Here is a 24636-nt window from a genome sequence, read left to right as displayed (position 1 = left end):
CGCCAGGCACCAATCCCAAAGACGGGGAGCGAAGGAAGGGGGAGGGGCGACTTCCGACAAACGGAAGTCGCTCCTCTCCCTTCTCCGCGCCTGCGCCCGCGGCGTGCTGGTTTCCGTTTCCGGTGGCGCCTCTCTGTGGCGCGCTCCTGAAGCGTAGCGGTCGCTATGGAGCTGTTGGGCGAGTATATCGGACTGGAAGGGCAGCGACAGCGGCTACGGGTGCCCTGTGAGGCGCCGGGCGTCACCGACCCTTTCCAGAGCTTGTTGTCCGGTGTGGCTCAGATGAGGGAGCTGGTGACTGAGCTCTTCGGCTCTCAGGTACAGCAGGAAGCACAGGACCGGGTGGCGGCGGCTCCCGACGAGGCCTTGGACGGTGAGCTCTGGGACGGTTCTGGGAGCGACAGGAGGGCGGGCAGGGGCGCCTGGAGTCGGGGAAATGACACGTGTAGAGTAACAAACTTGGAGAAGGTGAGCCTCGGGGGAAGAAGAATTCCAAATGAAAATTTTTAGCTATTTTCGCTAAATTTGGGCTGTACCGGGACTCATTTAGTAGGACTGCTTTCACGATTCCCTTCTCGTTTATGTCACACAAAAAACGTACTGAACGCCTACGGCCCTGTGCCAGTCACTGGGCTGAACTCTGGAGAAAGAATGAAGTGAACGCGACTCATTTCCTGTTCTTGTGGAACTCTGTGGGAGGTTAGACAGACAGACATTCTTATTAAAGAGTAGAAGGAATGACCCTAGGCTTCTCTGTAACTATTGCAAACCTGGAGAACCCAAGAAGGCTTCAGAGAGAGCATGACTTCTAAGCTGGCCTTAGAAAGATGGAAAGGAATTTTCCCAAGCGTGAACTTACAAATATGTTTGGAAGACCGCCATCTATTACAGAATAGGAACAGATTCTGAAGATTGGAATAGATTTCAGATGAACAAGGCTTCACTGTCAGGGACTCCTTTCATTTCCCAGTGTGGTAGGTGCAGTTTGAAAGCAGAAATGGAAAATTTAACCGTATCCTTAAGTAAGTCTTGTCTTGAATACCCTGAGCTGAAGAACCTAAGAACTAAATATTGGAATCAGGGCTTACTTCCCCTTTTGTCGTTGTTGAGGTTCAGTCGCTCAGTTGTGTCCAACTCTCTGCAACTCCATGGACTGTAGCACACCAGGCTTCTCTGTCTCCCAGAGTTTGCTCAAATTCATGGACATTTAAGCTGCAATGCCATCCAGCCATCTCATCCCTTGTCTCCCCCTTCTCCTTCTGCCCTCAATCTTTCCCAGCATCAGTCTTTTCCAGTGAGTCAGCTCTTTGCATCAGGTGGCCAAATTATTGGAGCTTCAGCTTCAGCATCAGTCCATCCCAGTGAATATTCAGGGTTGATTTCCTTTAGGATTAACAGGTTTCATCTCCATGCTTTCCAAGGGACCCTCAAGAGTCTTCTCCAGCACCACAGTTCAAAAGCATCAATTCTTCGGCACTCAGCCTTCTTTATGGACCAACTCTCACATCTGTATGTGACTACTGGAAAAACCATAGCTTTGACTAGACAGCCCTTTGTCGTCAGAGTGATGTCTCTGCTTTTTAATACACTGTCTAGGTTTGTCATAGCTTTTCTTCCAAGGATCAAGTGTCTTAATTTCATGACTACAGTCACTGTCTATAGTGATTTTGGAGCCCAAGAAAATAAAATCTGTCACTGCTTCCACTTTTTCCTCTTCTGTTTGTCATGAAGGCCAGCTTCTTCACTTTCTTCTTTCAGCTTCATCAAGAGGCTTTCTGCCATTAAGGTGGTATTATCTGCATGTCTGATGTTACTGATATTTCTCCTGGCACTCTTGATTCCAGCTTGTGCTTCATCCAGCTCGGAATAAGCAGAGTGACAATATATAGCTTTGACATACTCCATTCCCAATTTTGAACAAGTTTGTCGTTTAACATCTAGTTCTAACTGTTGATTCTTGACCCGCATGTGGTTTTGGGATTAGAATAAAAACTGACCTTTTCCCATCCTCTGGCCACTACTGAGTTTTCCAAATTCGCTGACATATTGAGTGTAGCACTTTAACAGCATCATCTTTTAAGATTCTAAATAGCTCAGCTGGAGTTCCAACACCTCCATTAGCTTTGTTCATAGTCCTAAGGTCCACTTGACTTCAGACTCCAGGATATCCAGCTTTAGGTGAGTGACCACACCATTGTGCTTATCCATGTCATTAAGACTTTTCTTGTATAGTTTTTCTGTGTAGTCTTGCCACCTCTTAATCTCTTCTGCTTCTGTTAGGTTCTTAGCATTTTAGTCCTTTTATCGTGCCTGTCTTTGCAAGAAATGTTCTCTTGGTATCTCCAATCTTCTTGAAGAGATCTGTCTTTCCCATTCTGTTTTCTCTGTTTCTTTGCATTGTTCATTAAGAAGGCCTTCTTATCTATCCTTACTATTCTTTGGAACTCTGCATTCAGAAGGGTATATCTTTCCCTTTCTCCCTTGCTTTTCACTTTTCTTCTTTCCTCAGCTCTTTGTAAAGTCTCCTTGGACAACCACATTACCTTCTTGCATTTCTTTTACTTTGGGATGGTTCTGGTCACTGCCTGTTGCACAGTGTTACAAACCTCCATCCATAGTTCTTCAGGCACACATGTCTGCAAATCTAATCCCTTGAATCTATTTGTTACCTCCACCATAATCATAAAGGATTTTATTTAGGTCATACTTGAATGGCCTAGTGGTTTTCCCTACTTTCTTCCATTTAAGCATGAATTTTACAATAAGGAGTTCATGATATGAGCCACAGTCAGCTCCAGATCATAACTGTGTGGAGCTTCTCCATCTTAAGTTGCAAAGAACATAATTAATGTGATTTCAGTATTGACCATCTAGTGATGTCCATGTGTAGAGTTGTCTTTTGGGTTATTGGAAAAAGGTGTTTGCTGTGACCAGCATGTTCTCTTGACAATACTCTTAACCTTTGCCCTGCTTCATTTTGTACTTCATTTTGAAACAGGCCAAACTTGCCTGTTTCTCCAGGTGTCTCTTGACTTCCTGCTTTTGCATTCCAATCCCCTATGATGAGAAGGACATCATTTTTGGTATTCTAGAAGTTGTAGGTCTTCATACAGCCAGTCAGCTTCAGCTTCTTCAGCATCAGTGGTTGAGACATCAGCTTGGATTACTGTGATGATGACTGGTTTGCCTTGGAAACAAACCGAGATCATTCTGTCATTTTTGAGATTGCACCCAAGTACTGCACTTCAGACTCTTTTGTTGTCTATGAGGGCTACTTCATTTCTTTCCAAAGGATTGTTGACCACAGTAGTAGATATAATGGTCATCTGAATTAAGTTCGCCCATTCCTGTCCATTTTAGTTCACTGATTCCTAAGATGTCGAAGTTTACTCTTGTCATTTCCTACTTGACTGTGTCCAATTTACCTTCCAAACATTCCTGGTGGTTTCTATGCAGTATTGTTCTTTACAGCATCGCATCATTCCTGCTTTAGCCCAGCTGCTTCATTCTTTCTGGGGCTATTAGTAATTGCCCTCTGCTCTTGCCCAGTAACATGTTGGACACCTTCCAACCTGGGGGGCTCATTTTCTAGCATCATCTTTTTGCCTTTTCATGCTGTCCATGGGGTTCTCTAGGCAAGAATACTGGAGTGGATTGGCATTTCCTACTCCAGTAGACCATGTTTTATCAGAATTCTTCACTATGACTCATCCATCTTGGGTGGCACTGCGCATCATGGCTCATAGCTTCATTGAATAATGCAAGCCCCTTCGCCATGACACGGCTGTGGTCATGAAGGTGTAACTCCTCTGTAGAGAAGCTTAAACTGTACTGTACTTTCTTTTCTTTCCATCTTGTTTACATCTTGATAGTGCCAGATAATGTGATGGAACCAATTCAGAATATTACATGAATTTCAGCCAGTAGATTGTTTCCATTAGCGTGAAGTCCTGGTTCTTGGCTCCAAAAGATCCTCTCTAAACCATTGAAAATACTGTCATTGGAATAAGGACAGGTACACATGGAGCCATTTAAAAAATGGCTTGCTGGAAAAATAACTTCTACCTGTTCTGCTAATAGTGGGTCAGTAATATCTTCATATAAGAGGACATGCTTTTGTACGTTTAACGAAGCCCCGAGAGAGTTACAGTTTGAATGTCCTTTGTTGAACCCGATAGAGGGATTCCCTGGCGGTCCGCTGGTTAAGACTCTGCGCGTCCACTGCAGGGAGCACAGAGGTGATCCCCGGTTGGGGAACCAAGATCCATCAGGCCCTGTGGTGCAGCCCAGAAAAAAAAAGGGATAGAGATTAAAATGATGGATTTTGTCTTATATGAATAATATCTCAATTAACAAGTATAAAATTTTTTAAATGTAAAAATTACAAAAGTGATAGAATGCAATACTAAAATGACAAATGGTGATCATTTTGTATGTACAGAAATATTGAGTCATGGTGTTGTACTAACAGTGTTGTGGGTCAGTTATACTTCAGTTGAAAAAAAAATCATCATAATGACCAAAAAAGACAATCCAATTGCCAGGTGTGCAGAAAACTTGAAGAGACAGTGCTCCAGATAAGATATACAAATGGCCAGTGAGCACGTGAAAAGATGCTGAACATCACTGGCTTTTAGAGAAAGGAGAATCAAAGCCACAATGACATAGTGTGTCATACCCACCAGAAAGGCTAAAGAACAGTAACACGTGTTTTGACTAGGATGTGAAGAAATTGGAGCCCTCATACGTTGGTGGAAACCTAAAATGGGGTACATTCTTTGGAAAACACTTTGATAGTTCCTCAGAAAAGTTAAATGTAAAATTATCATTCGACCCCAACAGTTCTAGTCCTAGAGATTCTTAGTTCCACTCCAAGTTCTCCCAAGACAGCTGTAAACATGTTCCCATAAAAACAAATGCACACGTGTTCATAGCCACATTATTGATAATAGCTAAAAAGTAGAAATAACACAAATATCCATCATCTTATGAGTGGATATACAAGACGTGTATCCATACAGTGGAATATTCCTCAGCAACAAAAAGGAATGAAGTACTGATAAATGCTATGCAGTGTGAATGTACTTTGAAAGCATAAGTGAAAGAAGGCAGACTCAAAAGGCCACATATTTTGATTCATTTATATGAAATGTCCAGAACAGACAAAGGGATAAGAAAATAGATTTTTGTTGTTCAGTCGCTCAGTCGTGTCCACCTCTTTGCGACTCCTTGGACTGAAGGACGCCAGGACTCTCTGTCCATCACCAACTCTTGGAGTTTTCTCAAACTCATGTCCATTGAGTTGGTGATGCCATCCAACCATCTCATCCTTTGTCGTCCCCTTCTCCTCCTGCCTTCTGTCTTTCCCAGCATCAGAGTCTTTTCCAATGAGTCGGCTCTTCACATTAGGTGGCCAGAGTATTGGAGCCTAGCATCAGTCCTTCCAATGAATATTCAGGGTCGATTTCCTTTAGGATTGATTGGTTTGATCTCCTTGCAGTCCAAGGGATTCTCAAGAGTCTTCTCCAACACCACAGTTGAAAAGCATCAGTTCTTTGGCACTCAGCCTTCTTTATAACTCTTATATCCATACATGACTACTGGAAAAACCATCACTTTGACTGTATAGACCTTTGTTGTCAAAGTGATGTCTCTGCTTTTTAATACGCTGTCTAGGTTTGTCATAGCTTTTCTTCCAAGGAACAAGCATCTTTTATTTTCATGGCTGCGGTCACCATCTGCAGTGATTTTGGAGCCCAAGAAAATAAAGTCTCAGTTTCCATTGTTTCCTCATCTGTTTGTCATGAAGTGATGGGACCGGATGCCGTGATCTTCATTTGTTGAATGTTGAGTTTTAAGCCAGCTTTTTCACTCCTATTTCACCTTCATCAAGAGGCTCTTTAGTTCCTCTTTTTCTGCTATAAGGGTGGTATCATCTGCATATCTGAGGTTATTGATGTTTCTCCCGGCAGTCTTGATTCCAGCTTGTGCTTCAGCCCAGCATTTTTCATGATACACTCTGCATATAAGTTAAATGAGGAAAGTAGATTAGTGGTCACCAAGGGCTAAGGGGAATGGGAAGTGAAAGTCGCTCAGTCGTGTCCGACTCTTTGTAACAAAATGGACTATACAGTCCATGCAATTCTCCAGGCCAGAATACTGGAGTGGGTACCCTTTCCCTTCTCCAGGGGATCATCCCAACCCAGGGATTGAACCCAGGTCTCCCACAATGCAGGTGGATTCTTTACCAACTCACCCACAAGGGAATCCCAGGAAAACTGGAGTGGGTAGCCTAACCCTTCTCCAGCGGATCTTCCCGACCCAGGAATGGGAAGTGACTGCTAATTGGTATGAGATTTCTTTCTTGGAAGATGAAATGTATTCTAGAATTAGTGGTGATGGTTTTATAACCTAGTGACTATCTAAATCAATAATCTGTACACTTTGAAAGTGAATTTTATGGTGTATGAATTACATCTCAAAAAAAAAAGTGATAGAAGAGAAAGGTTTTAAACAACATAATTCCTGCAGTCTTTTTAACTGTACATATTGCTGATTTGATATATGCATTGTTTTATTAATCCCTGAAGTGAAATGGTCTCATTATCAACCATTCTATCTATATTTCTCTCAACCACTGAACATATTGTCATACAACAAATATTTGTTTTAAAAGGTGATGATGAAGATGATTCAGAAGATGAAAATAACACTGATAACAGAACTAATTCAGATGGACCATCTGCAAAACGGCAAAAAACACCACCTTAACTAGCTTTTATGAAATTTAAAAGACTGCTACCATATCTTATTTACCACACACTGACTTTTAAGGAAGACTTGTGCTCTAATTTGGAAAGCATTTGTTTTTTTTTCCCCCTGGGACAGTTCTGTCAAAGAGGAAACTTTTCTTCTGTTTTCATCAAAGAAAGACATAAATGCTTAGAAATGAATCACTTTTCTTGGGTGAGAAGTCTGTTTCAGATTATGGAAATAAAATAGACATTTAATAATGTATAATATCCAGTAAGTTGGCAACTGAATTCTTACTTTATACTTTTTAAATACCCATTGGATTAAATTGTGTGGTGTCTACATGTTTTACCTTCTGCTTCTGTTATAAAAATATATGTTGAGGTTTATGGACATTTCAAGGAACTGACATGAGCAAGTGATGAAAATGGTGTTAAATTTAAAAATGGCAGGTGCTTCCTTGGTGGTCAAGTGGCTAAGACTTTGCATTCCCAATGCAGGGGGCCTGGGTTCCTTCCCTGGTCGGGGAACTGGATCCTGCATGCTGCAACTAGAGTTTGCATGCCACAACTAAACACCCAGCATGCCGAAATGAAGATTGAAGATTCTGCACGTGCCACCACTAAGACCTGGTGTGGCCAAATAAATTTATTAATTAATTTAAATTTAAGAATGGCAATTCCATGTAAGTAGAAGGGAAATGGGAATAGTGAGAAATACTGAAGGGAAGGAGAGCCCTTGAGAGAGACCCAAGAAAACCTTGAATCTACACCTGAACTCAATATACAGACTTCTGGAGATGACACCACTCAATAGATGGATGTTTACCTTGTACCTTAAGAGAGTCAAATTGGGGTGTGCTTTTATGCTGTGATACACTGTTTATGTTAACGCGGATATAAGTCTTTAGGTAAGCAACCTGTGTTGACTATAACTTAGATATTTCATGTCATTCTGTAGTCAGACTTTGATTTTGATTAACAGGGAACTATCAGGTCCTTTAAATATATATGTGTATATATTCCTAAAATGTGTGTGTGTATGTATTCCTTTTCTGCTTGTCAGAAGGACTAAGGTATTTTTCATTTACTACACATATAAATGTTTCCTGATTCATTTTGATAGCTAAACTACAGAGAATAAAATCAAGTAACAGGTACCTACTGAAACACAAGTAGTCACAGAAATTTAGAGTTGGAAGTAACCTTACAGATTATATGATTTACTCAGAGATAAATTGAATCTTAGGTATTTTCCCTGAGTTACAGAACTTACTGGCAGAGCTGGGTTATACACACAGCCTTTAAAAGATTACCGTAGTACTTTTGCGGTTACACATTCTGAAATCTGTAGCTTACAAAGTACATGGTATTAAGGAAATTGAATTTACACACCTTTTTATATGTTAAAGCATTGTTTTACTTGGAACATCAGGCTTCTACCAAGTACTTTTATGTAATTAAAACAATACCAACTTGAAAAAGTTATAAATGGTCAGAAATTACCTTGTTTGTTTAGTTTGTGGTATGTCTCTAACCTTGGAACTTCAGCTCAGTTACTGATTTACAATAATCTTTTATCTTTATACATTCCTTAAAAAAACTTGGGACTTCACTGGTGATCCAGTGGTTAAGACTTCAAGCCCCCAATGCACAGGGCCTGGTTTCAATCCCTGGTCAGGAAACTAGATCCCACATGCTGCAACTAAATATACCGAGTGCTGCAACTAAGACCCGGTACAGCCAAACAAATAAATAAGAAAAAAAACTTAACATGTGAAATTAAAATAGTTCATGGTTTTAAAGTAATACCTGAACTTTGCTCCTGAACGTTTTATCTCCTTTGTTCTAGTAAATAAGTTTATAAAGAAGAAATACCAAGACATTCATGCTTGTGGTCTGGTGTTTGGAGGTCTGGGTTATACATCTGATGGATCATCTTCTGATTCTAAAACTGTCTTCGTAAGTGAGCCACGTGTATGACAAAAAAGGTTTTGAAGGTGTGAGGGAGTAGTTTGAAGAACCAGTAGAAGAGAAATCCCTTGCTGGTTTTCTAATCTGCTGCCTTTAAAAGGTAATAACAATAGCCACAGGCGTATAGGACACAGTTAATGTCTGAAACAGCTCCACAACTTTGCTTTCATACAAGAAAGTCAACCCCACATTCCTACCTAAAAATAAGCTTGATGCTAGACTGAGATAATCTTTTAAAATATGAAACATGGAGTTCTAAATGTGAAATACATGGGCATATACAAATAGATGTGTGCTCTAAAAGTAAGTGCTTTTGTCTTCAATAGAATTCTGTGACCAAGGACAAGAACTTTCACTTTTATAACAGGTTACTGTTGCTTGGCTACAATATTAGTTAGAAAGTTTGAACATTTAAACATTTCCTCAAAAAAAAAAAAAAAAAAATTTCCTCCAGCAGAACTTGGCTTCTGAGATGTTAGGACTCCTACCATGTGTTTCTGTGGAGCTTAGCCCCCTGTACTGACTCCTTCATGTTATGAAGTGTACTTTATTAGAATTTCTTCAAGCTGCTCAATTTTTAAAAAACTTTTATTGAGAAGACTTGTATTTTTAAGAAAATAGAATTTATGTTTTCTTCCAAATGGGACAGTCTGTTGGAGACATCGGTGGCTCTCAGTTTATTTTGTAGTACTTTTATCTAGATCCTATTTAGCCTATTAAAGTTACACCTATTCCTCAGTAGAATTAATTTATTTTACAAATATAGTGTATCATTTTTTATGATACACTAACATACTGCAGTAAGGCACATACCCAAAACTCCTGAAAACATAGGCTTTTTAACTCACTTTCAACCACTATGTTGTGATAAAATGTTTACAAGAAATTCCTGTTTGAACTTACTCTGGTGGGCAGCTGAGCACCACTGAGTTAAAACTGTATTAGAGGTTGCAATGATGTAACTATGGTAGTTACAAATAAATTAACATGTTTGGGGAAATTATACTATGATCATTTTGTGATTTCATCTTACATATTTAAGTATATAATAAGATTAGCATGTAAAATTATTATAGAAATTGGAGGATATTTGTCAAATAACAAATGAAAAACGAGTTCGTTTTTGTGATAAAGTTGGGTTCTTTTCTCACAACTTTGAACATAATTTCAGGTAGATTCAAGATTTTTAGTGTATAAAATAACATTTTAAGAAAAGATCACAAAAGTACTAAAAATGGACTGAGTTTTTTTTTTTAATAGTATCAGAGTAAGTAAGGATACCTAAGCGAGACTTTTAGAAATCTAAGCACTGTGATAGAAAAGATTAATGAATACAATTATATGTAATAAAAATTTCTGAACATTCTGTAAATGAGGTTAAAAGACAAAGTGGGGTAAAGTATTTAGTGTTTTCAACAGAAATGACCGAGAACTAATATGCCTTTTATAGCTCTCGTGTACAAGTCAGAAAGACAACAGAAATTTCACTTCAAAGAAATGAAAATTAAAACCACAACACAGAATCATTTTTTTACTTTTCAGACTGAAAGGTCAAAAGTTTTGATGCCATATTGAGCTGAAAAGGGTGTGAAATCTATAAGATGCTGGTGGTGAGAGTGTAAATTGGTGTAAGCTCCTTATAAGTCAAGTTGGCTCTGTCGAAAGATGCATGCTCTTGGGCCCTATCAGCAGTTGCTCTATCAGCAATTTCACTGATAGAGTTTATCCTGTGGATGATGGCATACATATACACAGATATATTTACAGAACTGTTGATTGCAGCATTATTCTTGGTAACAGAGGATTGGTAGCGGTGGTTTAGTCAATAAGTCATGTCCATCTCTTGCAGTGCCATGGACTGAAACCCGCTCGGCTCCTCTGTCCATGGGATTTTCCCAGACAAGATTACTGCAGTGGGTTGCCATTTCCTTCTCCAGAACAGCAGATTGTAAACAACCTAAATGTTTATCAGCAGAAGCCCCTAGTTAAAGTAGAAGCATTCAGTACAGTAATTCTGTGCAGCCATTTAAAAAGACCATGTGTTGTTAAGGCTCTGTCTCCAAGATATGATGCTAAATGAAAACTAGCAAGATACAGGACAGTGTGTAGAATGCTTCTAGTGGAGAGTACTGGCTAGATATACATATAGTATCTCTGAAAGGAGAGTCAGACTGCATCTGGGAAGAGGGAGTTGGGGTTGGGAGTGAGAGGGAGATTTTTCAATGTATCCTCTTGTTCTCTTTGCATTTTTAAAAAGCATATGCTCGGCTTCCCTGGTGGCTCAATGGTAAAGAATGTGCCTGCCAATGCGGGAGACATGAGTTCGATCCCTGGTCTGGGACGATCCCCCATACCTTGGAGCAATTAAGCCCATGTGCCACAAGCATTGAGCCTGTGCTCTAGAGCCCGAGAACCGCAACCATTGAAGTCCATGTGCCCTAGAGCCTGTGCTCTGCAAAAGAGAAGCCACTGCAATGAGAAGCCCGAGCACTGCAACCAAAGAGTAGCCCCTGCTTGTGGCAACTAGAGAAAAGCCTTTGCAGCAGTGAAGACTGCAGCCAAATATTTAAAAAAAGAAAGAAAACGCGTGCTACATATTTTTCTACAAAAGCAGGAAAAAAAATCATGCTTTAAAAAAAAAAAAAAAAATCCATTTTTTGGTTTTTCTTTGGCCGTGCTGGATCTTCATTGCCGCGGGGGCTTTTCTTTAGTTGCAGTGATGAGGGGAGGGGTACTGTCTAGTGGTGGCACAGGCGCTTCTCACTGTGGTGGTTTCTCTTGTTGCAGAGGGTGGGCTCTAGGGTAGGCGGGGTTCAGCAGTTGTGGCTCACAGGCTTTGTTGCTTCACAGCATGTGGGCTCTTCCCAAATCAGGAATCAAACCTGTGTCTCCTGCATTGGCAGACAGATTCTTTACCACTGAGCCACCAGGGAAGCCCCCCATGCTTTTGTTTGTTTGTTTTAATTGGAGGCTAATTACTTTACAGTATTGTAGTGGTTTTTGCCATACACTGACATGAATCAGCCACGGGTGTACATATGTCCCCCATCCTGAACCCCTCTCCCACCTCCCTCCTCATTCCATCCCTCAGGGTCACCCCAGTACACCAGCCCTGAGCGCCCTGTCTCGTGCGTTGAACGTGGATTGGAGATCTATTTCACATATGGTAATATACATGTTTCAGTGCTATTCTCTCAAATCATCCCACCCTCGCCTTCTCCCACAGAGTCCAAATGTCTGTTCTTTACATCTGAGTCTCTTTTGCGGTCTCACATACAGGGTCGTCGTTACCATCTTTCTAAATTCCATATATCTGCGTTAATATACTGTATTGGTGTTTTCCTTTCTGACTTACTTCACTCTGTATAATAAGCTCCAGTTTCATCCACCTCATTAGAACTGATTCAAATGCATTCTTTTTAATAGCTGAGTAGTATTCCATTGTGTTTATGTACCACAGCTTTCTTACCCATTCGTCTGTCGATGGACATCTAGGTTGCTTCCATGTCTTAGCTATTGTAAACAGTGCTGTGATGAACATTGGGGTACACATGTCTCTTTCAATTCTGGTTTCTTCGGTGTGTATGCCAGGCAGTGGGATTACTGGGTCGTATGCCCCCATGGTTTTTAAATAAGGCAGTTCAGCCATGTTAACAGTTTAAAACATTGTCATGTAAGTAATTCAGGTCAGAAATTAAGCAATCCAGGCTTTAAATGTCTGCATTTCCCATCTGACTACTGTTATGTCAGAAGGGGAGTAGAATGCAGTTTCTAAAGAGGTCAGGAGAGCTGGGCTAAATACGGCATAGGGTAACTTTAATAAAAGAGGAGGTATTTCTAAAACTGATGGTCCTAGCTGTAACCCTCTATTGTTCAGTCGTGTCTGACTCTTTGCAACCCCATGGACTGTAGCATGCCAGGCCACCCTGTCCCTCACCATCTCCTAGAGTCTCCCAAAGTTCACGTCCATTGCATTGGTGCATTTATACAGTCCATTACAGCTGTATAAACAGCTGTAACCCTCTAGCGAGTGCATTATTCTCAAAGTATAAAAAGAGTTTCCCAGTGTTATTGTAACTGTTCCAGTTCTCAGGTGACCTTTGGGATCAGAATTGCTCTATTTAAAGACATGGCCCAGGAAACAGTGAATGCTAGACAGTAAGCCTCTATTTATATCTTTTAAAAAGTAGCACTCACATTGGAGCAGCACAAGGCTATTAGGTACAGTTTTAAATAGAAATTTACTCTCATGCCAAAATTCTGCTCGGAATAGAAGTAACTTCTAGAGGCACCATTACTAGTTTAAGTGAGTGCTTTTTAGGGCCAAGATATTGCCTCCTGATACCAGAGTACTGAAAGTGTATTCTGTAGCTTTAATGTTGTCAAGATACTTGCTGCATATGTTTGGTGGTTTAGGAAGCCATTGTCTTCATGATTGTAATTTAAGAACTTCTAAGTGGTGACTCTGAAAACCGTGTTTGTGAATGTGGTCTTTGTTTTTCTCACATCAGTAAGAAAAATCCCAAGACAGCCAACATCACAAGAATTGTTGGCAAAACTACATTGGGAGACTCATTTTAAATCTTGGCCTTGGAAAGAAATTATCCCCACATGCTGAAACCCGAAAGAGCTTAATAACCAAACTTACCTAGAACATGTGACACATTATGCTATGCATTTTGTTTTTGTTTGGAAAGTGGTAATCCCTCAGTAGTGTCCGACTCTTTTGCGACACCATGGACTGTAGCCTGCCAGGCTTCTCTGTCCGTGGAATTCTCCAAGCAAGAATACTGGCATGGGAAGCCATTCCCTTCTCTAGGGGATCTTCCCGAGCCAGGGATCAAACCCGGGTCTCTTGCATTGCACGCAGATTCTTTACCATCTGAGCCACCAGGGAAACCCATGCACTCAATAACCTTAATCTTTTTTCTCTCTGGAGAGTGAAGTAGATTGTTTTGTAGCCTAGTGAGAGAGTTGTCGAGTGGCAGTAAAAATCATTCATGTAGTAAGTAATTACTAAGGACCTACTATGTGCCAGGCACTGTTCTGGGCATAGGGTACATGACATGAACAGACAAGTGCCTGCTCTTAGGAATTTAGATTCTGACAAAATGTGTAACATGTCATATGATGGGAAGTGCTCTGGAGAAAAGCGGGGGAGGCGGATGGTTGATTTTAATTAGGGTGGTCAGAGGCAGCCTCACTAAGCTGACAGTTGAACAGAGGTCTAAAGAACATGATAGAGCTGGTCAGAGCTGAGCATCCAAGCAGAAGGTACACTGAGCCCAGAGGCCCTGAAACATGTTTTTCTGGCTTGTTCTAGAATCAGCAGGAAGACCAGTATGGGTGGCGTGGAGCAGGGGTGGGGAGGGGGGCAGTAGAAAATGAAGTCGGGGCCACTTAGAACTTTTTGTGCCACGTTAAGGACTTTGACTTGTACTCTGAGAAGGGAAACTATAGAAGGATTTTTGAGAAGAGTAACATTTTTAAATGATCCCTCACCACTTGTTTAATAGTAGACTTGTAGGGGACTTGAGCAGATTTTGGTGGTTGGAGAGATCAGCAGTGTATCTTTAAGTAGGTTAAATTGCAGGTCCTGATAAGATACCTTAGTAAGTATCAGGCAGGTGGTTCGCTAGTCGAGACTGGAACTCAGGATAGAAATCTGGGCTTTAAAGCCGTGAGCCTGGATAAGATGACAAGGGAGTAGAAAAGAAAACGTGGGCATGCCACGTCTTAGAAATTGAGTAGATGCCCCAAAGAGGAACCAGCAAAGGGCATATGAAAAGCTGGTGAGGAAGAAGACTAACAGAAAGGTATCTAGAATTGGGCACTTTAGCCACTTGTGGCTGTTGAATTAAAATGTAAAAAATCCAGTTCCTCAGTCACACTAGCCGCATCTCAGGGGCTCGTTTCATGTGGCTTCTGGCTGTTGACAGGGACAGGACAGATAGAGGACATTTACATCATCACTAAAATTCTACTGAGCAGTACTGTTCCAGAAGCCAACAGAAGAAAATACTTCAAAGACAAGGGAGTGTGTCCAAAAGTAATTTGAGGGGGAGTTCCCTGGTGGTCCAGTGGTTAGGATTCCGTGCTTTCAGTGCCAAGGGTGTGGGTTCAGTCTCTGCTCAGGGAACCAAGATCCCCCAAGGAATGGCATGGCCAAAAAAAAGTAATTTGAGTGCTTGCTTTGGCAGCACATATACTAACATTGGAATGATACAGAGAAGATTAGCATGGCCCCTGTGCAAGGATGACATGCAAATTCGTGAAGTGTTCCATATTTTTAGGCACAGCTTAAACCAAAAAAAAAATTTGAAGACTGAGACTTGACACTGGGTTTAGTTATATGTAAATGACTGGCAACCTGTTGACAAGAGAGCGACTCTGATAGAGTCAGAGACAAAAACCTGACAGGAGTGTGTTGAGGATAAATTGGACGATAGGAATTAGAATCAGAAAATACACACATCTCGTTCCCCACCGTGAGCTTGGGCTGGCAGCTGTCTGCAGTCCACCTGGTGTGGTCCTGTGTACACTGACATCCCTGCCACTGAGGGTCCTGACATGCCCGGCCTGCAGCTCTCCGTGCCCCGTGCCCAGATCCATTCCGAGCCACTACAGGAGCAGGCAGGACCATGGATGTTGCCACTGGGCTCAGCTCCTGCTTCCTGTTTCCTCCTGCCTGGGGCTGGGCCTTGCCACACCTGGAGAACTACAAGAAGCAGGAGTCCTCTCCTTTATCTGTGACCTGGCCACCCCCAGCCTGAACTGATCATGTCTACTGCATTCCTGGCTGGCCTCCCCTAGAACTTGGCCTTCAGTTACAGTGACCTTCTGCATCTGACCTTCATGACCTCTCTCCATGGCTGACATCCCGGGACCACACATATTAGTTTATAAGGCTCTGCTCAGTAGGGCTCCTTGTAACAAGTGTATTTAAACCTTGGGGAAAAATATTTTGAAAAAGAATATATAGACACCTTTTTAAAGATTTGCAGAATTCAAACAGCTGGCGTGAGCCTACCATGAAATGTTTGTTAACACTGTTCTAAAGAGAGCTCTCAATGACTTTTAACAGTTGAAGCTTTATGGTGCATAAAAACCCCTGGCCCAAAAGAAAGAAAAAAATAAAACAACACTCCAGTGCAGTGACTCTCAACCCTAACAGACTTGCTTGAAGAGCTCTCAAAACATGATTGCCTTGGCCCCTCTCCCAGGGATTGATAGCTGGGAAGGGACCCTAGCATTGTTTATATGAGGAGTTTTGCAGTTTTGTTTATTTCCTCGAGTGATTCTAATATTCAGACACAGTTCAAGACCTACTCACTGCCTTAGACCAAAACAACAATATCAATGCATGATGATTCCCAACCATGGTCTAGAATTATGTAGAACATTATAAGCATATTGGAGAACTTATAAAGTATGGCACTTATTTGATGCAAAAATGAGTCATGTGGTATTGTGGTAGCCTTTTCTGCCAGTGTTAGATTGAGAACGTTAAATCCATCAAGAAAATCAGCAGTAGATAATTCTAACAAAGACTTTAACACAACTCATGGTGAACATACATACAGGTTTGATTATTCTGTGGGTGCTGTCACTTCAGAGCACTTTATCTGATGATTCCACTTTCCCAAAGAAAAGCTTATTAATTATGAAAGTTTTGTTTGAAGTAGAATCAAATTCTAAGGGAATCACGTTTTTCCCTTTAAAACTGTCGTGTTTTTTTTTTAATGACTTTTTGTCCATGCAGGGTCTTCAGTTGCTGCATGGGCTTTTCTCTAGTTGCGGCAAACAGGGCTCCTCTCTAGTTGCAGTATGTGGGAGAGTTGCGGTGTGTGGGCTTCTCATCGTGGTGGCTTCTCTTGTTGCAGAGCACAGCCTCTGGGGTGCGTGGGCTTCAGTAGTTGTACACTTGGGCTCAGTAGTTGTGGTTACGGGCTCTAGAGAGGCCTTGACAAGTGCCTCAACTTTTGTGGGACCGTTTCCTCCCCTCAGTCATGTCTGATTCTTCAGACATGACCCCATGGAGGCCAGGTTCCTCTGTCCATGGGATTTCCCAAGAACACTGGAGTGGGTTGCCATTTCCTTCTCCATGTAGCGTCTTTAAAACCAGAAAATGTCCCCAAATTCCCTGGCAGTCCAGTGGTTAGGACTCCATGCCCCCACTGTAGGGAGCACAGGTTCAATCCCTGCTTGGGGAATGAAAATCCTGCATGGTGCTCTGCATGGCAAAAAAAAAAAAAAAAGGAAAAAAGAAAAAGCAATGGACTGAGTGTTTACTTAGCAAATTCCAAAATACTAGAATTTTAAGTCTAAAAATGTCTACCTCAATAAAATAAGGAATTACTACAAGACAAATAGCAAACTCACAAACCTTTCATTACATCATTTGTAAAACAAAAAGTGATGGAAATAATGTTCTTAAACGATTTCCAAACTAGCACTGCCTTAGGACAAATCAAAAACAAGAAACTGTGCAGTGACTTCTTAAATTATGTCTTTTGATAAGCAGTATAGTAGAATGATGTAGCTGGAGATCTGAAGCCAGATTAGCCTGGGTTCAAATCCTGGCTCTTCCACTAGCGGTGTGACCAATAGCAAGTTATTTATTCTGTGTGCCTCAGGCTTCCTTGTTTCCTCTTCTGTAAAGTGGTACTAGTACCAACACTTGCTTGCATCATAGAACTCTAATGCAGCATGAATGTGTATATCTCAGGAATCTGCCTGCAGCTATGCATACTTTTAGTAAGTACTCAAAAGATGCAAGTGATTTGGTTACCTGACCCTTGGAAAAACACATATTTCAAACTGTTGCTTAATTTGAAGACTCAGTGTATTAGCGTCTTGTAGCAAAAAAACATTTCAGTAACTAGACCTTTGGAAGTTGTAAAGGAGAGAAATGAGACTACTGGAGAAGAATCTGATTGTGCCTCTCTTGAGTTACAATGGCACCTGCTTTATCTTTCAAGTAAAAGCTTCCTATGGAATGCTCAGCCTTCCATTCTGGTCAAACCTGACTTGAAGTTGCTTGAAAACTTTTATTTTCAGTGGTTCATACAAACTGAGAAAAACTTTTCTCAGTTCTTTTCCATTTATTAGCATGGTTAGGCAGACAGTACCCAGTGCTGAAACATCTGTCATCTGTGAGAAGCCCTACAGCTCAGGGATTAGGACTAAAGGCATCAGATGCCAGGTTAGACTCTGGCTTTGCTTCTTTGTGTGACCTCCGGCAAGTTACAGAACTGCGGCTCACTGTCCTTAATGTAAAATCTGGATAATAATAACTTATTTCATAGGGCTGTTGGAGGACTACATGAGTTGATTCATGTTAAAGCTCTTAGAGCCCAAGAGAAGAAGCACCAAAAAATGTTACGATTCTTATTAAAAATCAGTGTAAAACATTTCTCTGGTATTGATGACCTAACTATAAAAATATATCTTGATCTCACCCAGAAAAAAAAAAGAAAAAAAAAAATCCTAAAATCTAGTTTTCCATTTTTCAGTTATTTGTATTGTTACCAGACATGAGGTAGTGAGTACAAATGCAAAAGAGGCAGTACAGGGATCACATCTTCATGCAGTTAACCTATTGCCTGAAGACTAGACCTTAGGCAGAAAAGAAAATCAGAGTGATGGTGACTTGAGAGCATCATTTAGATAGCACACATCTGACAGGGACTGGACTATTTTCATTGAACACCATGTTTCCATCTTCTATATGTTAGATTGCTCAGCTTTCAAACATTGTCTTTCCCCAAGTAGTTTTTTAAGTTGCATTAATAATTCTAGCTAATGGATAGCGCCTGTAGCATTACCAAAAAGAAGATCACATTTTGCTTCTCAAGACACCCATCACCTCAATAATTTCATACCAATTTCTCACAAGCTAGTAGCAAACGAGCATAGTGCCTTAGCTACAATGGGATGAACTGGTGTTTTAGTTTGAAGAATTTTAAAGCAAGCCAAGTAATTGTATAAAATTTAAATTTTATGACCATGTTTGGACCTTTTTACATTAAGCACAATGGAAATGTTCATTTTTCCCCAAAGGAAAATTTTCTGAATTATCACTATGTTGCACAGTAAAATAAAAATATGAGTCCAGGTACTTATTCAAGTTTCTAAGGAATGCAAATAACAGATAAAATTTTACTTCCAAAATCTGAAGTCATCCACATGATTTTGTAGTACTGGTTCTCAGTCTTCACCTAAAAATTCATTATTCAGATAAAGTTAGCCCCCTAGCCACATTCTTTAAAAAGCTTCTGCCCCACCACAACTTCCTGAGATCTGTGAAGAAACTGCAGTCTTGTGATCAGGCTCCATATCGTACTGGCAGTTTTGTACTTGTAAGGAAAAAATGATGACAGATTTTATGTGTCAATCAGTTGTAGTCTGCTGATCTGATTAGAAGCCTTGACAAATGCTTGGTGGCGATTGCATATAACTGCCAAGCATATGGGAATGATACAGTAGCCCACCGTTTTGGGGTCAGCTCTTGTACAAGAGTAAAGGAATAAAAACATCTGTAAGTAAGGTATCAGAAAAACAATTGTCCAGAACCAAAAAGGCAGGGAGAGTAACCGAGTTTTCAAGGAGTGTGTCCACGTGGTTCCTTCAAGGGGCTCCTCTGGGTGCTGTTGAATGTGTTCCAAGGCCAGCCTGTTGTAAGTCTCATTGATTTCAAAAACGTAGTAAAATGCTGCTGCACTTGCTAATAGATACAGTCCCACTCCGATCCATCCCATCCGCTGACGGAAATTCATCATTCTCCATGCTCTGTGCCTTCCAATTAAAAACAACAACTCAGTTAGGGTCTAGTAATGCTATCATGGCAACTATTCCAAATATACTTAACTTTTTTTCCCCAGTGAGCTCTAAAATACCCCATAACGCACTTGAGGTTTTAAATAACTAAATTTACATATATTAAGAAATGTAAACAACTTACAGGTTGTTTTATGTAATAGATATGATAAAGTTTCATTATATATTGAGCATGCTTTTTATTGAAGCCCACAGATAAATCACTATATCTGACTTAAACAGGTCCAGCACACCGCCCCTTAAACTGTAATTAAATTAATTCCCTACGGAACATTTCGCTGTTAACAGTTAAGATATTTTCTGATTTAATAGTATTGCTGCAGACATGAATGCTTGGTTCTTCAAGTCAAACCTATGTCGGAGCCCCCAAGTTAAGACAGTAACTCTTAAACACTTACAGTGGTCCCGAAAATCTTCCTGTTCCCACGGCAAGCGTTAAAGAGTCACTCAGTTCTGAATAATCGGGTTGCTTTGGCATTTCAGAGAAAAAGCCACCATAAAAGAAATCCCCCGGGGTCACCGGCTGGGAGAATGGTGAGCACGGCCAGCCTGGAGCAAAGACTAAGTGTGATTAAGCACAGCGTGACTGCAGCCGGTCACGCGGCGGGCTGGCCCCCGTCGCTGCTGCCCGAGCTCCAGCCTGTGTTGCTCGGCCCAGCCGGGAGGCTTCCCCCGACACCTGGGCCTTCCCTGCAGCCGGCCCCGCCCCCTGTCGCGCAGCAGGGACCGCTGGCCGCGACCAGGGCTGCGCAGGCGGCGCCAGACCCGGGCCTCTCCGCCTTGCAGCGCCGAGAGCCCAGAGCCGGGCAGCGGCCACCGGCCGAGGTTGCAGAGCTGGGCAGGTCCCGGGTCTCACCTCCTGTCCGGGTTGGCCCGCCTGCCCGCCGTCCCGGATGCTGCCACACTCGGGGCTTCCGGCTCAGGCCGGAAGCGCGCATGCCCCGCCCCCTCCCCGTGACGTCAGGCCGCGGCAACGCCTCCTCCAGCGCGCTCCAATCGCTCCCGCTGTCTCGTTGGCAAAAGTTGCGGAGGCGCGGGTGGTGGCAAAGACCCCCTTCTGGTGGGCGGCCGTCCGTGCCTGGCCGCTTCAGCCCTCCTCAAAGCTTCGCCTTAGTGCTTCTCTCGCGGCTCTGGTTCCCCAGCTGTTTCGCCCCGCGGAAAACTCCGCAGCGTCGGGCGGTCAGCTGTCCCGCGGCGCGCCTCTGCTGTCCTCCTCGGGTGTGCGTCGAGTGGAGAAGAGGCCGGCCCTAGCGTTCCTCGGGCCTAGCGGTCTGGGAAGCGTCGCGAGCAGGCCCTGGTGCCTCGACTGCAGGCGATGGACACCGACAGCTAGACCCGAGGCTCCGAGATGTTCCAGTGACTCCTTGCCGCAGTGGGACTGGCCGCAGGCGCGGGTGCGCGGGCCTTCTCCGGGCTCGAGTCTCGGATCGTTCATTGACACCTTCAAACTGACCTGACTGCCTCGTCCTCTTAGCCCGTCGAAACTCCGGACATCGACCAGACTTAACTCTAGTACCACGGAGAAATACTGTGAATTACGGTGGTATCAGTGGTGTGGGGAAAATTGGAATTTAAATCTGTTGTTTGGGGCACCATGACGCTGAGGCTCTTAGGAGACTGGTGTAGGGAGATGGATGTGAACTCAAGGAAAGCGCCTTTGGTTGCTGGCGTCGCCCAGACCTGTGATGTGGCAGAAATCTGCAAGCTGGTGTAGCCCCCTTGGGGGAGTACCTACTCCTCGGGACATCGTCCCGGAGGGACGAGATCAGGAATGTAGCCTTAATAGGACTTACTGAGGAGACAAGTCTTGCTCTGGTCCCTAAGGAGATATCCGGAGGCGGGGGTGCCTGAAGAGTGATCATTAAGCCCCCTAATCCAGATAGTGAATTTTTAAGCAGATTAAATGAACTCTTAGAGGGGGAGGGCGTGACATTGTTAGGTTAGGGTGAGGATGAGTTTACCAGAGCTCTTGCGTATGGAAACGACCCTTTGATCTACACTAGGATGTGATCCTAGGAATGCGGGCCCCTTTGTTGGCTGACAGTTCTTGAGGCTCTTCAGCCTGCCCTTCAACACCTGAAATACAAAAAACCGAAAGTTTTCTCAGGCAGTGATCCTCCAGAGCCAGAAGAAGAGTGAATCCTGGCTGTTTCACACTACCCAAATGATGAGGTTATGAAATACGTAAGATGCTGAAAAAAGAAGGCGATTGCTAGAGAGCTTTAGAGACCCAGCATCCAGTATCATTTGTGTCCTCCAGATAAACAATCCTTTAATCACAACTCCTGAATGCCTGCAGGCTCTGGGAGTTGCAGGTCAAATACCTGACCACTTAAGAGAAGGAGGGAGAAAATTGTCTGCTTAGGTACTAAGGCTGGAGACTTGACTACAGAAACTGGTAGAGAGAGGAGCCTTTGAGTGAGCATGGAGCAGGTCCTTGCTGGAGCAGTCCACGGAACACCGCGCAGGCAGGCTTCGTAGAGTTACTAACACTAATAAAGTATGAAGAGGAGGAGGATGCCCTCCTCCAGGCAGGACTTGAGGGACATTTCACCTGAATCTTGGGAAATCAGGAAGGGCCATCTTCAGCAAGCAGAGCATAGAGGCAGAACAGTCTGTATACTCAGTGATAGACAGTAACCTATCTTGTGCTGCCGATTAACTCATGTTTGTGCAGTTCTTAGTATAATCCTTTGTCATTTCTGTGCCTGTGTGATGTCTCCTAAATGTCTCTCTAGTCATTGACTAGAAGGGTGTAGCCATGGATTTGTTTTTCAGTCATTCACAGTTGTACAGAAAGGGTCATCACTACACACATGTGATACTCTGAGAGGACCTCCAGGCGTGGCTCAGGTGCACGTGCTGATCAGATCTCGTTCAGATGTCGGCTTGTGTGATAGTAGGGGGGCCAGTATAGCTGTCCGATGTGATGATGCGTCATAGCTAGTTTTTAGGTGTGCATGTGTGTGTTAGTCACTCAGTCATGTCTGACTCTGCAACCCCATGGACTGTAGCCCGCCAGGCTCCTCTGTCCATGGAATTCTCCAGGCAAGAACACTGGAGTGGGTTGCCATTCCCTTCTCCAAGGGATCTTCCCGACCCAGGGATCGAACCCGGGTTTCCAGCACTGCAGGCAGATTCTTTACCATCTGAGCCACGAAGGATGTCCAGTTAGGTAAGTTTGGCCCTATATTAATCATGAAGATCATGAGTGGTGGTTTTTATTTTCTGTGTGAATAGGAATCTATGCCATCAAAACAAGAGGCAGAATTGAATGCTGTGGTTGGTGAGTTTGCAGCTGCCATCTCTAACCCCAGATTTCTCATGTGCGTCATCAAAGCATCTAGTTGTGAATGTCATATTAATAGGTTGCATTCAATTATAGATTGAATTCAGTTCAATTATAGATGTGAATTTATAAAATAAACAAATGTGAATAAAATGACCTTTTTACCTATTTTGTTTATGCCAGGTTTCCAAGAGTGATTTCACTTGAACAAAGTGTTCCAAAAGCATGAATCTGAAAGCCACTGAATTTGCACAGTCTTAGTCCTTTGGACACTTAGTCCCTTGGACACTTTCCTCCTGGTGCCCAGGGGTGGGGAGTAGTTTTCGAACTGAGAATGCTGGTGGGACCTTCTCCTGAAGCACAATGGAATGAAATGAGACTGCACAAATGATTGCAAGTAGCAGGTCCCAAGGTATCAGTGTGTTGAATCTGGAGGGTGAAGGGAAAGACAGGATCATTGCATACCTCTGGATGGCAAACTAGACTAAATGGTCCATGTACTTCCTCACTTAATCCTTGTAAAAATCCTGCAAAATGGGGAAACAACTAGTTTCAGAATTCTGTCATCTGCCTTACTGCAAGACCCGTGTTCTTCCCACTGCCAAGAAAGAGAAGCAGTCCTAAGGGTGTCTGGACCCAGCCTCACAAGGGAAGTCGGGCAGATTGTTAACAACATTTAATAATTAGTGTGGACTACATCTTTCTTTTTTTAAAACAAACAAATGAATGAACATATTTGGCTGTGACTGGTCTTAGCTGCAGCATGCAGGCAGCATGCTAAATCTCTAGTTGTGGCACTCAGGATCTTGTTTTTAGGTGTGGCATATGGGATCTAGTTCCCTGACTAGGCATCGAACCCAGGCCCTCAGCAGTGAGAGTGCGGAGTCCAAACTGTTGACCACCAGAAACGTCCCTAGACAACATCTTTCTTAAACACTCCTGCCAACTGGACGCTGTAATGAGGAGCATGAGAACCTGTGAAACCAGTGGGCAGCAGGGAGGGTGGACATGGGCTAGTGATTTGGTCTCAAAATAAAAAGGAAGAATGAAAGCATGAAAGTTGAAAATTGCTGAAAGATCATACTGAAAGTCTTTAATAAAAATAGCCCCAAAGAACCAGTTTTGGGATATACACTTTTGGGTTTAGATACAAAGTCATAGTATAATGTTTCTGTAATGAATAAATATCATGCTTTCATTCTTCATAAATTCACCTGTGTTCCCCCTACAGAAGGTTAAATACATATCAGACCATCTTGTTGTACCTCCTTAAATGTATGTAATTTTAACTTGTCAAATACAAGTGTGTAATAAAAGTGTGTTTGTCACTTTGTTATGTCTAATTCATTGTGACCCCGTGGACTGTAGCCAACCAGACTCTCTTGTCCATGGAATTCTCCAGTAAAGAACATTGAAGAGGCTAGCCATTCCCTTCTTCAAAGGATCTTCCTGATCCAGGGATCAAACCCGATTCTTTACTATCTGAGCCACCAAGGAAGCCCAAAAGTGAGGAAAAAGAAGCTGAACAGGAGATGACACATAGACTCTGGATAAAATCAGAGATGTAACTCTGATCTTGTTTATATGCATATAGTCATCTGCCATCTGAGGAAGTGGCATTAGCTGTGTTTTGCTGACAAACATTGTGAATGTGTGCACACACAGATGTTAATAAATGCTGCACCCCTCCTGCATGTGAAGCATTGAGATGGAGGGGGGTGATTGTATAATTAAATTTAGGTTATAAGCCCAGCCATGGAGAGAGATCTACCCAGAGTCAAT

The 24636-nt window shown here is 42.5% G+C and overlaps 2 protein-coding genes, 1 long non-coding RNA gene and 1 other non-coding gene across 5 annotated transcripts; 3 read left to right on the top strand and 1 right to left on the bottom strand.

Annotated features, from left to right (window-relative positions):
- The first annotated feature begins 106 nt into the window (after positions 1-106).
- Positions 107-7022, top strand: GON7 (GON7 subunit of KEOPS complex). The gene is made up of 2 exons (XM_061159329.1): positions 107-373; positions 6677-7022. The coding sequence occupies exons 1-2, from the start codon at positions 166-168 to the stop codon at positions 6769-6771; spliced, it is 303 nt and encodes a 100-aa protein (XP_061015312.1). The 5' UTR covers positions 107-165; the 3' UTR covers positions 6772-7022.
- Positions 7023-14910: 7888 nt separating this feature from the next.
- Positions 14911-15017, top strand: LOC133068765 (U6 spliceosomal RNA). Its single transcript, XR_009695711.1, has one exon. It is a non-coding gene; the product is annotated as a U6 spliceosomal RNA (small nuclear RNA).
- A 3691-nt stretch (positions 15018-18708) lies between these two features.
- On the bottom strand, positions 18709-20478 carry LYSET (lysosomal enzyme trafficking factor). 2 transcript variants are annotated; one of them, XM_061159328.1, is made up of 2 exons: positions 20422-20478; positions 18709-19523 (listed from the first exon to the last, which is right to left on the bottom strand). In XM_061159328.1, the coding sequence occupies exon 2, from the start codon at positions 19505-19507 to the stop codon at positions 19112-19114; it is 396 nt and encodes a 131-aa protein (XP_061015311.1). In that variant the 5' UTR covers positions 19508-19523; positions 20422-20478; the 3' UTR covers positions 18709-19111. The 2 variants fall into 2 exon arrangements, with proteins under 2 accessions (XP_061015311.1, XP_061015310.1); XM_061159327.1 differs by lacking the exon at positions 20422-20478 and adding an exon at positions 19964-20401.
- Positions 20479-20553: 75 nt separating this feature from the next.
- Positions 20554-24185, top strand: LOC133068194 (uncharacterized). The gene is made up of 2 exons (XR_009695464.1): positions 20554-22740; positions 23038-24185. It is a non-coding gene; the product is annotated as an uncharacterized LOC133068194 (long non-coding RNA).
- The last annotated feature ends 451 nt before the right edge of the window (positions 24186-24636 follow it).

The sequence above is a fragment of the Dama dama genome, chromosome 13 (assembly GCF_033118175.1).
Source record: "Dama dama isolate Ldn47 chromosome 13, ASM3311817v1, whole genome shotgun sequence".
In the NCBI taxonomy this organism is placed as follows: Eukaryota; Metazoa; Chordata; class Mammalia; order Artiodactyla; family Cervidae; genus Dama; species Dama dama.
This window is presented reverse-complemented; position numbering and strand designations above follow the sequence as displayed.